This window comes from Hippocampus bargibanti, linkage group LG14 (assembly GCF_051943395.1).
Source record: "Hippocampus bargibanti isolate YZ-2025 linkage group LG14, ASM5194339v1, whole genome shotgun sequence".
In the NCBI taxonomy this organism is placed as follows: Eukaryota; Metazoa; Chordata; class Actinopteri; order Syngnathiformes; family Syngnathidae; genus Hippocampus; species Hippocampus bargibanti.
The window spans coordinates 17438966-17458168 of NC_142747.1; the positions used below are offsets into that span (position 1 = coordinate 17438966).

The following is a 19203-nucleotide window of genomic DNA, read 5'->3' on the forward strand; positions in this document are numbered from 1 at the left end:
CAAAGTGGCTAAAAAGAAGTAATTCCAAAGGCCAGATGCAATGCTGATTGGGGTATTGGTTCTGTGCTTCACAAACATAAATCATGACAAGGTGTGGCAGGTTAACTAGGGACGTATTTGCACAAGGCAACAGGTGTGCCATTTGGCAGCTACATTGCAGCCATTTCACGAGCAATTACACCTCATTGAGAATGATGGGCCTTTTTGGGGCCGTTTATGACTTTTTGCCTATTTATTATTGAATAAATGTGAGCCTTGGAAACGGGGAGGGTTGTATATTTCTAAATTTTACTGCCATTTTGTGGAAAATTTATCCAGTGGCTGAGTAGATCACGGAGATCTTTGTGACCACTTAAAAAAAGCTTCATGACCTCAGCTAAAATAAAGTCCCACATGCCATCAATCTTTTATCATCCCTTTACTCTGTGGCTACTGCACACTAACTTTTCAAAACATTGAAATAATAGTAATAATAATACATTTTATTTATAAGCGCCTTTCAAAACTCCCAAGGTCACTTTAGAGTCACAGGATCAGTTTTCCTGTCGGTAAGCAGCGGCAGCCACATGCGCCAGCGTTCACTCAACCCGGAATAACTCAAATAAAGTTAGCTGCGTAGCTAATAGATAGCTAGATAGATAGCTTATAGATAGCAAATGTATAGCTAGCTAGCGTTCCTTCAGTGACGTCACGTACGGACTCGTCACCAACTCAAAAACAAGACTTCCGGAATATTCAGCGCGAGTCGTAAAACGTAAAATATAGCTATATGCGGTGGAATCTTTGTAAAATATGCTCAGTAGAAGTCATTTTACAAATTATGGACACAACTTGTCCGGCAACGTCGGTTGTCCTTTAAGCCATACATTTATTTTACTTCTTCCTACTCATTCCTACTCCTTTGTCCATATAATTGTGCTGTATGATGGCCATTTTCTGTCCCTTTTTGAAAGAAACTTTTCATTTGGATTTTCCACAACAAAAATTCAACTAAATCCCCCAATTTGTGCCGCAAAGTGACAAAAACAAAATGAGTGTAAACCAAATACATCATTGTTTTTATTGCGTTGGTAGGAAAACGCTCAGTCTTCAGATGAGCACCCATACAAAGAGAGTGATGGTTAAACACTGGAAAATAAAAAGAATACAATTCCAACTTTGCTACACTCATTTCCTCCGCCTTAACCGCTGTACACTCATTTGCATTCCGTTTTGAGTTGTACAAAATAATAATCACCAGAATTGACAAGAGCTTGTATTCTGTATCAAAGCAATTAAAAAAATAAAAACCTTTATCTTCTTATTTTGATTTTTTTCTCTATAGATCATCGACGGCAACAAGTCCAGAAGCACAGATTTTGATATGCTAGATCCTTCATCCTCCATTCTTATTTTCTATCAGAACGCTGCAAAATCTTTTGTGTAAACGGGTGCATAGTCATGCTCGACATGTTCACATGCACAAACATACAATCGGTGGACAATTAAGACCATCCAAAAATCCAAGACAACATCGGAATAATTTACACGTCAAAGAAAATACTCACATGAACGAGAAACGAGACTTTCATGGTGGCATCCTTCACTTGTTTATACAAGAAATATTCCGATTATACAAAGAAACACATTCTTCTTCATAATCCGTTTTTTTTGTTTGTTTGTGTTTCAAATTTTGACATCACAGGGACAACAATAACACGTCTACCACCGCCAGTCCGTAGAACTGTAGAACAACTTCTCACATCTGAATATTTCATACGTTGAATTTCATGCTGCGTCAGTGCTGTTTGGTATGGCATCGTTTTAAATCTTAAACTTGGCAGACACTGTGAAAGTTGACCTCTGCCTTTTAAGTCCACTGGATAAAAGTGACACGGAAGTTATGTAAAGCAAATCAAGATGGCGTACGGAAGCATTTTGGTTAATAAGCTAACAACAGTGTACGATGATTGTATGGCTAATTTCTAGTATATTGCTGACCTTACCCTTTATATAATTTGTTATTTTTCACCAGATTCAAAGGACTAAGCAGACAATCGAAGACCTAGTCTGCCTCGCTAGTATTAGCTATATATCTATCTAGCTAGCCAGTCAACTATGTAGCTAGATAGCGATGTAGCTAGACAACTATGTAGCTAGCTAGCTATATGAAGCATCTTGAAGTATATTGAGACCTTTTATGGTCTCAGCTATATGTAGCTACATAGCTAGTAAGCTATATATCTATCTAGCTAGCTGGCTATCTATCTATTGGCTATCTAATAGCTAGCTAGTTTTCTATCTATTTGAGTAACTTTCGGGTGAAGTAAGCGCTGGCGCGTGTGGCCGCCGCTGCTGACCCACAAAAAAACTTATTGTGTGACTGTAAAGTGACCTTGAGTGTTTTGAAAGGCGCTTATAAATGAAATGCGGTAATATATGTGCAATGCTAATCATCAATACGGAAGCTAAGATGTCAAACAACACAGAACTATGTTTACCACAAATGAGAAAGCAAAACGATATGAAGGAACAACAGTGTTCCTGTCAAAACTGGCTAGCTCTTTGTTTACTCTTATTATCATTCAAATGCCTCAGGCCTAAACAAACACTCTAAGTAGGAGCTTGCAGTTTGCCTTTCACACATCATGTAATTTACCTGTAGGGAGCAAAAACGTATTCCAAAATCAAAGGCATAAAATATATTAGCGAATCCTTTGTGATGGAAGCTGACAAATACAAATGGCGAGAACTGTGAGCGACAAGTCAACATCCAAAACAAAAACAGGCCTGCAAGCTATTTCACATCATTTAACCATAATTACCTTATAAATGGTACAATTCGTTATTTAAAACAGCAAATACAGTAAAGTCTCGTTATATCGATATATCGATAGTCCCGGTTATATCGATACTATTTCTATGCACGCACGGAGAAAATTACATGCAAACAGGGTCAGATATATCGATAGTCCCGGTTATATCGATATTTTTTCGGACTCCCTTGAATATCGATATAACGAGACTTTACTGTATCTATTCAAAATTGAAGTTAAAGTCTTATTTGATTACTTCGGAGCGTCACAGATAAAATGTCAAATCTGTTCTGTCTTTTTTTATTGACTTGTCAGCATTTTTGGCATATGGCTTTGCAAAAGTGAAATTCTATTGACTCACGAAAATGGGGCTGATTTAAAGGACTATAAAAATGAGAGGATAAGGATCAAGCGAGAGACACTAAACGTTCGTGCGACGGTCAAATTTTAAACATTGTCGGCTGAAATGGCGTTATCACACAGGTGAAGCAGAGTTACGACTAGCTTTTCCAAGTTGTTAGCCCTTTTCTGTTATTGTGCTACTGACACCGTATGGGACTTTCGTGGAACAGCAACAGAGCAGGGTTGTCCAAGTCCAATTTTAGCACATCATTGGTTAGCATTGTCTTTTCCAGTCGCAGTTGTAAAACTTGAAGAGTGATTTGGAATGTAAACAATACATTAGTAAACTGTTGCAGTGTACTTAATGTCCAGCTTGATGGAAAAGCATCCGTTCTTCAAGAAAAAAAAAACTTTATAATTCCTTGATCAAGCAGTGTAGTGACACCGTCCCTCAAAGCTAAAGTCTAAGCAGAAAGTAAACCTCTGGCTCTGAGGAGAAATGTGAGGAGTCTGATTGTGGAAATGAGTCACTAGTGCAGTAGTGATCTGCATGCTGATCGGCATTTCCGTACCGAGACGCTGTACAAGCTCCCTCGGGAAGTCCTCTGTCCTCTAGCTGGCCTAGATAACCTGCGATATAAGAGCCAGTAGAGTGTCTGTTCACAGGTGAATTCTGTGAGGCTGGTTTATTCCTCAAAACGACCCCGTTGTTGACCATGGCACCCGAACGTGGTTTCAGAGCCTCTTGCTGTCTTTCTCGGGCGCGGCTGTTGATGTGGCGCACTCGGCTTTGACTACGGGAGGATAAGCGACGGGTGAGTAGTCGCGGGGACTCGTCAATATCCTGGGAAGTTGATGGTTCTGCGCTCAATGTCTCCTGGGACTGTCCTTCCTGATTGCTTTGAGGAGCCTGAAGTATTTCTCTTTCACTATCCTCATTCTCAAAACTGACTAGTTTGCGCAGCTGTTCTGTAAGGGGATCACGAGATTTGGGCTGGAAAGACCCTCCCGCCATGGTTCCTAGGCTTTTTTGTTTCCTCATGTGTGGGGTGATGAAACTGCGACTAATGATGTGGTATTTGCTCTGAAAGTTACACAGTATGTCTTCAGATGTCAAATCACCCAGAGACTTTGACTTGCCCGGAGTCTTGCCCTTGGAATCAACAGTCATTGACTGGGGACCAGTTGATGAAGTCCGTAGAGGTGAGATCTTTGGAGCTTTGATGTCGGACGGTACTTGGGACACAGTTACCTTTTGGTTCCGTGAAATCTTTGGTATGGACACTTGGGTTTGACTTTGACAGCTTGATTGCAAGACTGGAGGACTTGCAGATTGTGATGAGGAAGTCACTTTGTTGGAGTCCATGTAAAAATTAGAAGGCGGTGAGGAGAGGCCTCGACCGCAGTGATGAAGAAGACTTTCTGAAGAGGAAAAAACATTTTGCAAGCACCTTTCTGGCTCCATGATTCTATGACCTTGTGTTCTCTTGTCAAAATTGTTGGAGTTCGGGCCGACTTGCTTTCCTTGGTGAAAACCATTTACGATCAGACTGTTGTTGGAACCTCTCTGTTGTATAAAGTCTCGATTATAATGAAAAGGGTTGTTTTGAGGAGTTGGGTAGCCGTTGTGGCTCAGTGGTCTGGGTTTGGAAAGTTTCGAGTCGATGAGTCTATGCATTGGAGAAGATTGAGCGCTGGACTGTTGATTCGATCGCTGATAGAACGGTTTACTGTAAGGGGAGGGACACCGTGTTGAAAACGTTGGGTAGAGCTGAGGCTCACGATATGGCAGAGGATGTCTTTGTTGAGAGTATTCTTGGGTGCTCTCGTTTTGGTAAATAGCACTCTCTTGAGATGGACTGCAGCGGGCCTCACATGGTTGTTTTGGTGAGGTCAACCTCACTTCTGTTGGATCCTCATCAACATTCACTTCCACCTCTGAAAAAGCATTGCTGATGTCATGGCACAACTGAAAAGACTTGTTCAGAGGTGACATTGTGTATCTTTGAGTAGAACCTCTCTGTTGATCTGTTGTGGGTACTGGTGGATCGAATACTTCCTCATAAACACTCTCCTCGACCTCCTCTGGATCTCCATTCCTCCCGCAATTTGTGGTAATCATCTCATTCCAAAATTTATTGCGCAGGCTCCCTAAACCATGAGCCACTTTTACCGGTGAAGAAGCCAAACTGCTTATTGGTATGCTGTTCAGAGTACTTGCCTGAGCACGGACAGACTGATTTATTTGGTTGTACGCCGATCCGGGGGGTGATAGCATCTCCTCATCTAGAATGGTATAGACCTCTTCAAGATCAGCGGTTTCTGGGCTGGAGAAGAGAGCAGGGCCGGTTGAGTTTGGCTGGTGAATTGTGCATGGAGAAAGAGTTGTTCTTGGAGTGGATACTTGGGGAGTTTTTGGGTTGACTGACATTGATGGAGCAGACCGGACATCTTGAAGCTCTCTGGGAGAAGAAAGCACACGATCCCGAGAAGAGTTGAACTCGCTTTGGTCACCGGTGCTTTCGAATTGACCAATCAGAGCTGATATGGAGCCTTGTGTATCTTGTTCGTTGCCCAAGGACATGGCATCAATGAGTCTGGAAATAGTGCTGTCATGTAGTGAGCTAGGACTCTTCAGATCATGGGTCATCTTGACAGGAGAAAAGGGGGTTGCAGAAGAAGAAGAGGATGAGGACACAGAAGTTGGAACTGTGAAGGCTGTGCTAGTTGAAAAAGTTTCTGGTTCATCTGATCTACTCAGTTTGTTGGTAGAAGAGGCTGGGGGGTTCTTGCTTTGATTGTTACCGGCTTGGTAATTGACATAGTCATCTTCATTTCTAAGGTGACCATCACCAACAACCAGATAAGAGGCCTCATGTGGCTTATTGAGATCTTTTTTCCTGTTGAAGTCAATCTTAGAGGGGGATTGGACGTTTTGTTTAGTGGAAGCAGATGTTTTCATGAGAGGATCCACGGAGGAAGACCTGGTTCTGTCAAAGGGGTGCGTTCCTGTGAACACATATTGTTGGATATTAACAAATTGATCCAAATTGAGTGTATAATGCAAGACCACAAGCCACCCGACAAGAGCGACAATGACGATGGACAGTCCAGCCAATACAATGTAAACCACAGACAAATGGATCACCAAGTACAATTGTGAGGGAGAAGCTGGAAAATGAGGCTTTGGAGTCCATGTTTTCAAACATCATATCGGGAAAAGAGATGGTCAGATGGGACTGATCAAATGCGATCGAATGGTACAGCGATAAGAGTTCTCATATCACTTTCAATAGACCCTTTTCCAGTGCTTGGCAACATTTTGGCATGGGTTATGGATTTTGGTTCAGGGAGACTCTGTTTGGTATTTCAAACGTGGTTCTTAATCTTGTTGGAGGCACCGAACCACACTAGTTTCATATGCTCATTCACCGAACCCTTCTTCCAATGACCGTGCCTACTAACTGCAGACTAGACTGAGGGGTGGACCTCAATGGCGGAGGATCCACCGAACCCCTGAGACCGACTCACCGAAACACTAGGGTTTGATCGAACCCAGGTTAAGAACCACTGATCTAGATGCTAATGCTAGCAACTGAGAGATGACTCAGGTGGCCTTAATGCTATTAACTTTGGACTCAAAACCCAGTATGAGAAATGGTACCTAGAAGTACCTGGTTGTACGATGCACATTGAGCCAAGTAGGTACCGTGCAGAGGAAAAGGGATCAAATAGTATACACTGGGAGGACGCAATACTGGCACGTTGATTGAACGATGCAACCTACAGACAAGCGGCACGTTAAATCTGATTTACCTGCAGGAACATCCTAGTCACTTCTCTACTATCAAAAAGCAGAACAAATGAAGATGGGACAGAAAAGGCATGTTTAGGTATCGTGGAGAGCAGGCTGCAGTCTGTCAGTTCACATGTTTTACTACACATTAGTCCTTAAAGTCTTTTATAGCACAGCGATTAAGCGAAGGAGCTGGATTTGACTTAGTGTATGTTAAATGAAGAATTTTAAATGTTGCTTTTAGACATATCATGCAGTTATGAGTACAGTAGAACCTCCTAAATCCAGGGTTGGTCACCCTTCAATTTATTGTAACCATAAAAATGTCAATACTCATAGAAGCACAGATGACCTTTTGAGTCAAAATCGAACTTTCGAAATCCTAATTCAATTGTACAAAAGAAGTTTATGTAAAATCTGGAATAAAACAGTGGAATAAAAGTCCATAAATGAATATAACCTTTGATTTAGGAAGTTCCACTGTTGTTCTTTGACCGACTTATTTAAAAAAGATTTAAAAAAAAACACAAATCACAAATGTTTCTTTAGTTGCAGTATAAATCAGAATGATTATCAACTTGAATGCAGATTGAAAAAAGTAAAAATAAAAAAAATATAAAAAATAAATAAAACACAAAATTACATTTTTTTGAGTGTTAAGCGAGAGACTTAATACCCACCAATGACTGCATTTGCATCCATTTCATGCTCCTTATCTCCAGAGCACAAAGTTAGCTGCCCCTGTAGAAGCCTGTCTAAAGGCATGGAGTTGGGTCTATGGTTGAGGGGGGGCCGGGCCTGGGGCCTCTTTTCCCCCCCTGGCTCCTTCCCCGAGACGACCTCTGCGATCGCCTCGATGCCCGCACCGTTCTTGTGCTCGGACGCGAAGGCCGCTGACTCAGACAGCGACATTTTGGTTTTCTTGCGGCCCTTTGCCGGGGCGCTGGCGGTGCGTCGCAGCAGATGGTCACTGATGGAGCGCTTCCGAATGCCCGCCGAGGTCGTATCCGCGGAAGACTTGGAAGTGCGGTTGAACAAACCGCGGATGCCTCGAAGTTGATTTCCCTGGAAAAGAAACGCAGTGTGTACAAAATGGATACAATTGTTTTCTAATGTAGACTTGGCCGTTGTTACCTTTACTCTGCGAACAAACCCCTTGTGTCTTTAGAACACACAGCAAAAAGTGTAAAAAGCCATTTTGATTTACTCATGCATGCATAAAGTACAAGATTAAAGGACAACCGACGCCTCCGGACAAGTTGTGTCCGTAATTTGTAAAATCACTTCAAATGACTTCTACTGAGCGTATTTTACAAAGATTCCATATAGCTATATTTTACGTTTTAAGACTCCCGCTGAATATTCAGGAAGTCTTGTTTTCGAGTTGATGACGATGCCCTAAGTGACGTCACGGAGGGAACGCCCCTGACCGAGAAAGCGACACACAATGCATTTTGGGTACTTTTTTTCGTCTGAAAACACTGTGTTGATTGCGAAATTAGAAGGAAAACTACGTAAATAATGCGATGGTGAATCGTTGTGTGTTGCACCAAGACTACGATTTGATTCTAGTTGACACAAATTCCCAGCAGACAAATCAGCCCATTTCCAATCTTGTGCATTTTCTGGCCGCTACATTAGAGTCCAGACGCCTCAAAATGAGACGGAAGGACTTCTTTAATCGATTGCAAACATTTATGCTTTCCTCTTCAGAACTATTTGAATTATATTCATAAGTGGATGAGTTACAAGAATGCATCTTCTCCGAATCTGAAGCCATTGTTTTGATTCTCGAGCAAGGCAAGACGTCTTGCCGTGACGTCACAAACAAGGGGGCGGGTCCTTATGAAACTGGCCACTTCCTGTTTCATTTTTTTTGCAGTTTTAGCACACTTTAATTCATTTTTATTGGTGTTTTTCATTTGACTAAAAATATCAACCTGCGTGTTTTTAGGTATTTTAGATGCTATAAAACGTTTTTCTGATGTCAGTTAGGAAACAAAAAAATGGTGTCGGTTGTCCTTTAAAAGAAAAATTCAAATCTGTTGGATCACTGCTTGAAGAAGGGGATATTTTTCAGGGTGCGGCATAAATAGCACGAGAATCAGAGCCGTGACAGAGGCAGTTTGCGCAGTCAAACACGTGGATCTTGACACTTCATACTGACGCTCAACATATTTTCTATGATTTTGAGCTGCATGGGGCCAAACTAACAATTTTTCAATTTGCGATTTTTTTGGTTCACAAACACAAGCAATACATAAATATAATAATAACTACAAGAAACAATATGAGACCGGTATAAAGTACACTGCAAATCATATATAGTAGGCAAGGTTTACGCTAAAATAAACGCGAATGAATCATGAATTAACTCATTCACTGCCAGACGATGTGCAAAAATGTTTCCACTCCAGTGCCAGGGTTATTGTCATTGTCAACTTGAATTCAGTGCAGCTTAACATAATAATAATAATAATAATAATAATAATAATAATAATAATATATAGGCTCCAGCAACCCCCGCGACCCTAATGAGGAATAAGCGGTACGGAAAATGAGATGGGATGGGAGATAATAATAATAATAATAATAATAATAATAATACATTTCATTTACAAGCGCCTTTAGAAACTCTCAAGGTCACTTTACAGTCACGGGATAAGTTTTCCTGTGGGTGAGCAGCGGCAGCCACATGCGCCAGCGTTCACTCAACCCGGAATAACTCAAATAGATAGTAAGTTAGCTAGATAACTAATAATAATAATACATTTAATTTCTAAGCGCCTTTCAAAACTCTCAAGGACACTAGATAGCTAGCTAGATAGATAGCTAATAGATAGCTAGCTAGGTAGCTAGGTATCTAGCTAGGTAGCTAGCTAGGTAGCCATCTAGATAGCTAGTTAGCTAGCTAGACGTCTGTGTAAGCTCTCAGTCATATAGGAGTGGTCCATCGATGAAAAGGTTTCTTCAGCCGTCATCTGTACGTTTTTGAATGTGTCGGACGTTTCGCTTCTTCTTGGATAAGAAGCGAAACGTCCGACACCTTCAAAGAAGTACAGATGACGGCTGAAGAAACCTTTTCATCGTTAGCTAGCTAGACACTCTTCTTTCATCAGAAAAAAAGAGTTAATTCCTAAATCAGATGCGTCTGGAGTTATATGAGTTTAAAATGAGGGCAGCTGTCCAAAATACAATGCAATACATACATATTGGTTTACTGTATATAGCACTTTAACAAACGCTGAACCTGGAACAAAGCGCTAACATAGAAAAAAGGTAACTGCTGTCCCCTTGCGGGACAGCAAGGGAAAAAACATTGCGGGAGTTATGGCCAGCGTTTTATCGGCACCCAAGCATGAAAAAGCGGAACAAATTCGGGAATGGCGCTCTACGTCATATTTTTAATTCCTGAATACATTCGTGAATGGCAGTGAAAAAAATATGGCTTCTACTGTTTTTTTTTTGTTTCAAGAAAGAAAACGCACAGTGGACTGTGATTCCAGTTTCTAAGCAGTGAATTTATCTAAGCACTATAGACACGAATTAGATATATAGTACATATATGAAAAATATAAGGCAATATATAAATACAGTAAAGTCTCGTTATATCGATATTCAAGGGAGTCCGAAAAAATATCGATATAACCGGGACTATCGATATATCCGACCCTGTTTGCATGTAATTTTCTCCGTGCGTGCATAAAAATAGTATCGATATAACCGGGACTATCGATAGATCCGATATCGATATAACGAGACTTTACTGTATATGAAGCTTTTGTGATGTGAAAATTGCATTTTCAGACACGGTGATGTCAATTTGACTGACAATGATTGTACAACCTGAGCGAAAAGGCAAATTCAATGTGTAAAAAAGATAAAAAAAGATTCTGTTACGGCTCTGAGGTTATAAATTTACAGTATCTGTGTGACGCATTCATGCACTTTCCTACAGATCATGCAGAACCACATAGAGCTTTCACCAAAAAAAAAAAAATCATCCGGATACCTTGCTGGATCCTAGAAAGTGCATTATGGTAAAGCTGGGATTCAGGACTAGAGGACTCCACTAGAAAGACAAAAGGATTGGCAGAAAAGCGGATAAGGAAGAAAAGCGCATTTTCCTCAGGCTTTTTTTCCCCAAAATAAATTCCCACTGGCATCAAACGCTCCACGCAGCAATCAGACGAGGGCGGCGGGATACTTACTTTGCCGTAGACGTCGTGCACTGACACGTGCACAAAGATGGACGCCTCGGTCAAGCCCTCGAGGTAGACATGTCTGTAACCTGGTGTGAGATTTTGAAGAAAAAAAAAGAAAGCGAGAAGTCAAAGTCGACTTGACATGAAAAAAACAGCCCGCAGTTGTGATGCTGTCAAGATGCGACAAGAAACGTTGATTCAAATGTGACAGCGTGTGGTGTGTCTTATTTGGTTCTATATTTAAACGGCGGCGAGGAAATGTGCACACAAACCTGGCATGAGGCTGCTGAAGGCAACTGTACGTTGACCGATAAAATCTCGGCCGATGGGGTCATGATCCCACACCAGGAAGCGGACCAGAGCCACCTCGGCCATGTGGAGGGTGAAGGACAGCGTCTCCTCCCACACCGGATTGAAACCTCGGAGGATTCGCAGGATAAATCAATAGAAAATCCTTTTCAAAAGGCCACTTAAAGGACAACCGACACCATTTTTTGTTTCTTAACTGACATCAGAAAAACTTTTATAGCATCTAAAATACCCAAAACACGCAGTATGATATTTTTAGTCAAATGGAAAACACCAATGAAAATGCCTTATTAAAGTGTCTCAAAACTGCCACAAAATGAGATCAGAACTGGTGAGGTTCAGAAAGTCCTGCCCCCTTGTTTGTGACGTCACAATACTCCTTCACAAACTGCCTTGCTCCAGAATCAAAACAATGGCTTCAGAGAGTTCAGATTTGGAGAAGATGCTTTCTTGTTACTCATCCAGTTATGAATATGATTCAAATAGTTCTGAAGAGGAAAGCATACATGTTTGGAATCAATTAAAGAAGTCCTCCCGTATCAATTCGAGCCATCTGGACTCCAATGTAGCACCCAGAAAATGCACAAGACGGCGCCCACGCTCCGTTGGAAATGGGCTGATTTGTCTGCTGGGAATTTGTGTCAACTAGTATCAAATAGTAGTCACAACGATTCACCATTGCGTTATTTACGTAGTTTTCCTTCTAATTTCACAATCAACACGGTGTTTTCAGACGAAAAAAAGTACCCAAAATGCATTGTGTGTCGCTTTCTCGGTCAGGGGCGTTCCCTCCGTGACGTCACTTAGGGCATCGTCATCAACTCGAAAACAAGACTTCCTGAATATTCAGCGAGAGTCTTAAAACGTAAACTATAGCTATATGCTGTGGAATCTTTGTAAAATGCGCTCAGTAGAAGTCATTTGAAGTGATTTTACAAATTATGGACGCAACTTGTCCACAGATGTCAGTTGTCCTTTAACTCATTAATTGCCAGACGTGCAAAAATGTGTCCACTCCAGTGCCAGGGTTTTTGTCATTGTCACTCGAATTCCAGGAACCACAGGATACTGAGTTTTAGGACTACATAAACATTCAATACAGTGTTATAAATCTTAGACTCTCTTCTTTCATCAGAAAAAAAAGAGTTAATTCCTAAACTATATGGGTCTGGGGTTATATGAGATTGAAATGAGGGTGTGTCCAAAATACAATGTAATACATACGTATTGGTTTGTATAGTTTTGAAAGGTGCTTACAAATGAAATGTATTATTATTATTATTATTATCATTATTATTATTATTATTATTATTATTATTATTATAGCGCTTGAACAACTGCTGAAGCTGCCAGAGGCCATGGTCAGTGCTTTATCGGCACCCAAGCATGAAAAACCAAAACCAAACAAATCCGCGAATGGCAATTTGTCATATTTTCAAATCCCGAATAATTTTGTGAATGGCAGTAAATGAGTTAATTACTGGAGAAATACAGTTTCACTTTAATGTAATTTAAATTTTTGTTAGGTAATGTTGTTATAGCTAACAGGCTGCACTTTCTCTAAGGATGTGGATTATTTTATGTATTCTATTTATTTACCTACAGTATTTACTTGTCTTTATTCATTCTTTACATAATCTGCATTTTAATGAATTTTTCCATTAGGCACCTAAGATCCATATTGTTGTATTATATTATAGATATACAATCCAATATTTTTTTTCCCTAGTTCCCATTCTTTTCTGTTTACCAGCTGAGATCCCTTAGATCACAGGTGTCAAAGTCAAGGCCCGCGGGCCAAATCCGGCCCGCCACATCATTTTTTTCGGCCCGCGACAGCAAATCAAACTTGTTAAATTCCATGATGATTGCTAAAATCTGAGCCAAAATTTCATATTTTTGGATGTCAACCACAATAAAAGTCATTATTCTTGACTTTAGATTTGAAAACGAGTTATTCATTAATTTGCTGTGTGCTCAATATGTAATATTTGAAGGGATTTAAACATTCTAATGGGTTCCCCAAATTCATAACGGCCCTCGAGAGGAAACCATAACTACAATGTGGCCCGCGGCAAAAAATGACTTTGACACCCCTGCCTTAGATGTTTTTTTAATTAACTCATTCACTGCCCCGAATGTATACACAAATTCAAAATATGACGTGGAGCGTCATTCCTGAATATGTTCGGGTTTTGGTTTTTGCTGCTTGGGTGCCGATAAAGCGTTACACCGTCACTCCGCCCCTTTTCCCTTTACTTCATTAGTTCATCTGTCAGTTTTACCATTGTCATCAATGACGCGCGTTTGCTCCTTGCAGCAGTCTATAGGCAGACCGATGATCTCCACTTCGACGAATGGATCAATAATCTGGAAAAAAAACAACAACAAAAAAACAGTCTGATAAAACCAACGCTCACTGTTTATTTTTGTCTGTCTCTTTGCTGCATTGTAAAAACACACACCAAAAAAAAGTACAACAAAAACAAACACTATTCAAATATTTTACCCCTCCCCCGTACCTCTCCGCGGTCCCCCAGCATGGAATCTGGCGGTTTGGGTAAATGCTGTCCGCTGATGACTTTAAGAACGAGCTGCTTCTTGGGACATGCTGGAAGTGGGTCATCACTAAATGGGTTGAAAGTGCCTGTAGGGAAGGTGAAACATAATAGCTTTGATGTGAATGCCATCACTCAATAATATTCAAATACTCTGGATACTGGATACACCGCCCTACCCACTCTCGAGGACTTGCACACTGCAAGAATCCAAACTAGGGCGCGGAAAATTCTACTGGACCCTCCGCACCCTGCCCACCACCTTTTCCACTCAGGTAGGCGCTACCGATCCACGCGCACCAAATCCAGCAGACATTTAAACAGCTTCTTACCCCAAGCCATTAACTCTTTGAACAGTAGCCCAAATGGAACTGTATAGTGCCTCTTTGTAATTTTTTGATGATGATACTAGTGCAGCGTGTTCGACCGGAAACAAATTCCTTGTGTTCTACACACTTGGCAATAAAGATGATTCTGATTCTAAAATTAGTCCTCCAGGGTTTCAATCCAGAAAAGTGCAAACACACACACATACACCCCCCCCCCCCCACACACACACACACACATTGCTCACCAGCATTTGCTTTAGACAACCGGGCATGTGTAAATATAATGGAATCACTGCAACCCGTTTTAAACAGCGTTGAGAGATGAAACGAGTAGTTTACAATGGGAAATAGCAGCTAATGCGGCATTTCATCTTCACTTGACAACAAAGCAGAGGGGTGGTTAGCTTTCGATGGCTGCTTCATGATTACAGCATTTACCGCCTCATAACTTTCCTGCATTGTAGCGTTCCTTTGTGTGTGTGTTTGTATGACTAGTCTTGTGAGGACCACTAACATTTTATACTGTACAGAGTGAGGACATTTTTGACAAGTGAGGACCTTTTGGCCGGTCCTCACAAGTTTTTCATTTTACAGGCTTCTAGAGGGTCTATATATGCATCTGTTTCACAGAGGTCCTCACAAATTTACCCAAAATGATTTTTTTGGTGTGTATTTTAATTTCACTTGGGTACACACACTTTTTACTCACCGTGTGTGTTTATGTGTGTGTGTGTGTGCGTGGTTAATCAGAGGAAAAAGTTCATACTACAAACAGTAAAATGATATTTTAACCAAATTCACTACAGGGATGAGGACTTTGAATGTACCCATTCAGAAACCTCACTCCTGCTGTTATTTCAGTTTCAAGTCCACTTTTTATTGCTTTGTTTTTAAAGAAGTTGAAGTGGGAAATGGGGTGACATTTTGTGTTCAAATTTAACACTAATTCTTCTCTAAACTTAGCAGCAACGGTGGTCCTCACTCCTTATCTGGAGTTATCCAGACCTCACAAAACCATTGAAACAGGAATCTATGTGTGCGTGTGTGTGCGATTACCGTGATACCTCGGTTTTCGACCATAATCCATTCCAGAAACCCGTTTGGAAACGGATTTGTTCGAAAGCCGAATCAGCGCGTCCCATTATAATCAATGTAAAAACCTTTAATTCGTTCCAAGTCTATAAAACAACTTTTTAACTCATTCACTGGCAGACAGGTAGCGATTGAATGTGTTTGTACCTTTACACATTGGCGGTGGCTTGAGGACGTATCCGCTGCATCCGTTCACCATGAACTTGGCCCTGTTCAGCTGCATCATTCGGCCTTCCGTTTGATAGTTGAGCGCAACTGAAAGGTAAATGTGGAAACGCATAACATCTTAACTCATTCACTGCCATTACCGAATTTATTCGGGATTTGACAATAAAGCTGACTTTGACTTTGACCTTTTGACCTTTGAAAATATGACGTAGAGCGGCATTCCCGAATTATTTCAGGTTTTTTTTTTTTCTTGTTTGGGTGCCGATAAAGCGCTGGCCATGGCCTCTGCCAATGTTTTCCCCTTCCACAAGGGGGTGGCATTTCCCTTTTTTCCCATGGTAGCGCTTTGTTTCAGCTTCAGCTGTTGTTCAAGCGCTATATTAGGCCAATATGTATGTATTGCATTGCATTTTGGACAGTCGCCCTCATTTCAAACTCATAGAACTCTAGACCATTGTAATTCAGGAATTAACTTGACTGAGATTCATCTGGAAGAACCTCATACAAAAAAAAAAAAATCATAATTTGGGGTGAACTTTGTGACAGTTAACTCAAAAATGCATTTTCCGGTAGGGGGGGGAGGGTTGCTGGGTGTATTGATTTCATTGTCAAGGGACGCGCAGAAAGCCAGAAGACGAGCTTACCCAGCTGACAGCCGACGTTCCAGTAGAACTGAGGATTGAAATTGGACGAGTCGATGCGGTATGCCGAGGGATAAATCCGTGACAGTTGCCTCTGATTGAAAGCCAGGAAGTGCTCAGCTCTGTGATGGACCAGCGACTGGGCTCTGGTCTCGCTGAATGACAAAACGTCTCCCGGAGTACCTGAAGACAACACGCGGATGAGGTATGTTTCCAAAAAATAGGATTTAAAATTGGTACGCCGCTATATTTGAGATGACAGGCCCTTTTTTTTTTTGCACCTTCATCGAGACATTCCTGCGAGGCCACAGAATTGGTAAACACCACTAAGTTGGACAGATCCCGACTGAGTTTCATTGTTTTCCTTTTTCTTCCTCCCCTACAACAAAAAGATAGAGGACAGTCACAAAATGGACGACTAATAGTTGAATAAGTAGGACAATTAAAGGACAACCGATATCAGTTTTTTGTTTCCTAACTGACATCAGAAAAACGTTTTATAGCATCTAAAATACCCAAAACACGCAGTATGATATTTTTATTCAAATGCAAAACACCAATAAAAATGACTTAAAGTGTCCAAAATCTGCAAAAAATTGAGCTGCGAATTGGGCATTTTCAGAAAGTCCCGCCCCCTGTTCGTGACGTCACGCCAAGACGTCTTTCATTGCTGGAGAATCAAAACAATGGCTTCAGATTCGGAGAATATGCTTTCTTGTTACACATTTTACATGACTATGGGGGGGGAGTATTATGCAATCACTGATTAGTTTCTACCGCGTAAATTAGTAATGTATACATTTTGGTGCAGTGGACTTCATTAACACAACTGACACACATTGGAAACCTTGCACACAGAGTGTTTCTCTAAACTTACCTGTTAAACTGTACTCCGGCTTCCCGTGTGGACGTCTCCTGGTCGTCGTCCGCCTCGCCGCTTTGGCAGGTCAGCCGTGATTTGGAGTGCCTCTGGACGGACCCCACAAAAACAAATGACCAATGATACATTAGGCTGATATATTTCAATTGGGCATGCTTCGCAGGTGTGTCACAGAGGGTATATTATATAAGTGTTTCACAAATGTATTTGAAAATTGAAAAAATGACGTAGAGCGCCAATCCCAAATTAGTTCGGGTTTTGTTTTTTTCTTGCTTCGATGCCAATAAAGCGTTGGCCAGACCTCTGGCAATGTTTTTTTTCCCTTCCACAAGGGGGCAGCATTTCCCTTTTTTCCACGTTAACGCTTTGCTCCAGCTTCAGACGTTGTTAAAGCGCGATATAAAACAATAGGTATGTACTGCATTGAATTATGGACACCTGCCCTTATTTCAATCTCTTATAACTCCAGACCCATATAATTTAGGAATTAACGCTTTCTTTTCTTATGAAAGAATAGAGTCTAAGGTTTCTTGCAGTGCTTTGAATGTTTATGTAGTCCTAAAACTCAATATTCTGTGGGTCTTGGAATTCGAGTGACAATGACAAAAGCCCTGGCAGTGGAGTAGACACATTTTTGGACATGTTTGGCATTGAATTAGTTAATAAGTGGATTAAAAAAAAACACATATATGATGATATTAGTGGCTCTTGATTCATGGATCTTGACGTCAATTAAAAAATGGGCAATTCCTTCCTTCACATGGCTCGAGCAGCTTTAAGTGAAGAAGCTTTCATCACTTTGCTGCTGTGAAATGTAAATTTCTCCACTGTGAGACTAATAAAGGCAAATCCAATCCAATCCAAAGGTGCCCACCTTCTGTTTGATTGTAGTGATGAAGGATCGGCTCTGAGATTTCTTCAAAACCCCTTTGGAGCTCTGCAACACACAACGGGGAGCAACAATATAACTACAACATACCCACCAAGATTAGAAATGAACCAATGAAAAAGGATGATAAAATAATTTGGTTTGCATGACCGTAACCTTTGACCTTGCTATTGAATTGGGGTCGTGTGAAATTTTATTGAATAGATGGATCCACTTGCAGGAAAGAAAGAGGTGAGAATGAAATTGTAAGGCTGTTTGTAAAAAAAAAAAAAAGGTAGAAAACAACCCGCTCTTATCTTCAAGTAGCATTCGGGAAACACTAGCCTCTAAAAATAGCGCAAGAGGCAAAAGTGGGCTTTTGAAATATTAAGCAATCCATTTCAGACTTGTAAATTTCACTTCGGAGTCATTTTGATGGGTTACATGACACACCACATATGCAATGGCCGTGTGTGTATATGTGTGTGTGTGTGGGGGGGGGGGCATCCTCCTCTCCTCAATCGCAGAGATAACCGTTCCTCTCAATACCTGACGGAGATTCTTCTGAAGGCCCTGGTGCGTGGCCCTCAGCAGAGCTCTAATGCTGAAACTGTCTGTGTCTTCCTTGTCGCCGATACGAGACTCCTTCAGGAGTGAATCCAGCTTCTGCCTGATGTGAGACTCCACTTGGTGATGGTGACCATTCCCCTGCAAGGAAAACGAGACGGGGATATCTGAGCCTTCTGTTGGGCCACTTTTGTTTCAACACACCACTCGATTTTGGTTGGAACAAAATAACAAGAAGAGTTGTTCACTTTGACGCAATGTTCATTATGATTTGTTTATAGCACAGGTGTCAAAGTCAAGGCCCGCGGGCCAAATCCGGCCGGCCACATCATTTTTTTCGGCCCGCGAAAGCAAATCAAACTTGTTAAATTCCATGATGATTGCTAAAATCTGAGCCAAAATTTCATATTTTTGGATGTCAACCACAATAAAAGTCATTATTCTTGACTTCACATTCGAAAACGAGTTATTCATTAATTTGCTGTGTGCTCCATATGTAATATTTGAAGGGATTTAAACATTCTAATGGGTTCCCCAAATTCATAACGGCCCTCGAGAGGAAACCATAACTACAATGTGGCCCGCGGCAAAAAATGACTTTGACATCCTTGGTTTATAGCATTTGCTTCTGTCTCAACCACCCGAAAAACGCT

General features: G+C 41.0%; 1 protein-coding gene across 4 annotated transcripts in view; it reads right to left on the reverse strand.

Moving 5' to 3' along the window:
- Positions 1–1037: 1037 nt before the first annotated feature.
- plch1 (phospholipase C, eta 1) overlaps positions 1038–19203 on the reverse strand; it is a 66930-nt gene continuing 48764 nt past the window's right edge. For 3 of the 4 annotated variants that reach the window (XM_089013886.1, XM_089013887.1, XM_089013884.1), the window contains 13 exons: positions 18533–18691; positions 17990–18052; positions 17113–17204; positions 16517–16614; positions 16239–16418; positions 15574–15681; positions 13970–14094; positions 13733–13817; positions 11411–11557; positions 11145–11224; positions 10946–11005; positions 7614–7998; positions 1038–6146 (listed from right to left, as the gene is read on the reverse strand). In XM_089013886.1, the coding sequence (XP_088870012.1) occupies positions 3595–6146; positions 7614–7998; positions 10946–11005; positions 11145–11224; positions 11411–11557; positions 13733–13817; positions 13970–14094; positions 15574–15681; positions 16239–16418; positions 16517–16614; positions 17113–17204; positions 17990–18052; positions 18533–18691 (4134 nt within the window). In that variant the 3' untranslated portion in view covers positions 1038–3594. The remainder of the gene's footprint in view (positions 6147–7613; positions 7999–10945; positions 11006–11144; positions 11225–11410; positions 11558–13732; positions 13818–13969; positions 14095–15573; positions 15682–16238; positions 16419–16516; positions 16615–17112; positions 17205–17989; positions 18053–18532; positions 18692–19203) is intronic. The other variant, XM_089013885.1, reaches the window with a different exon arrangement.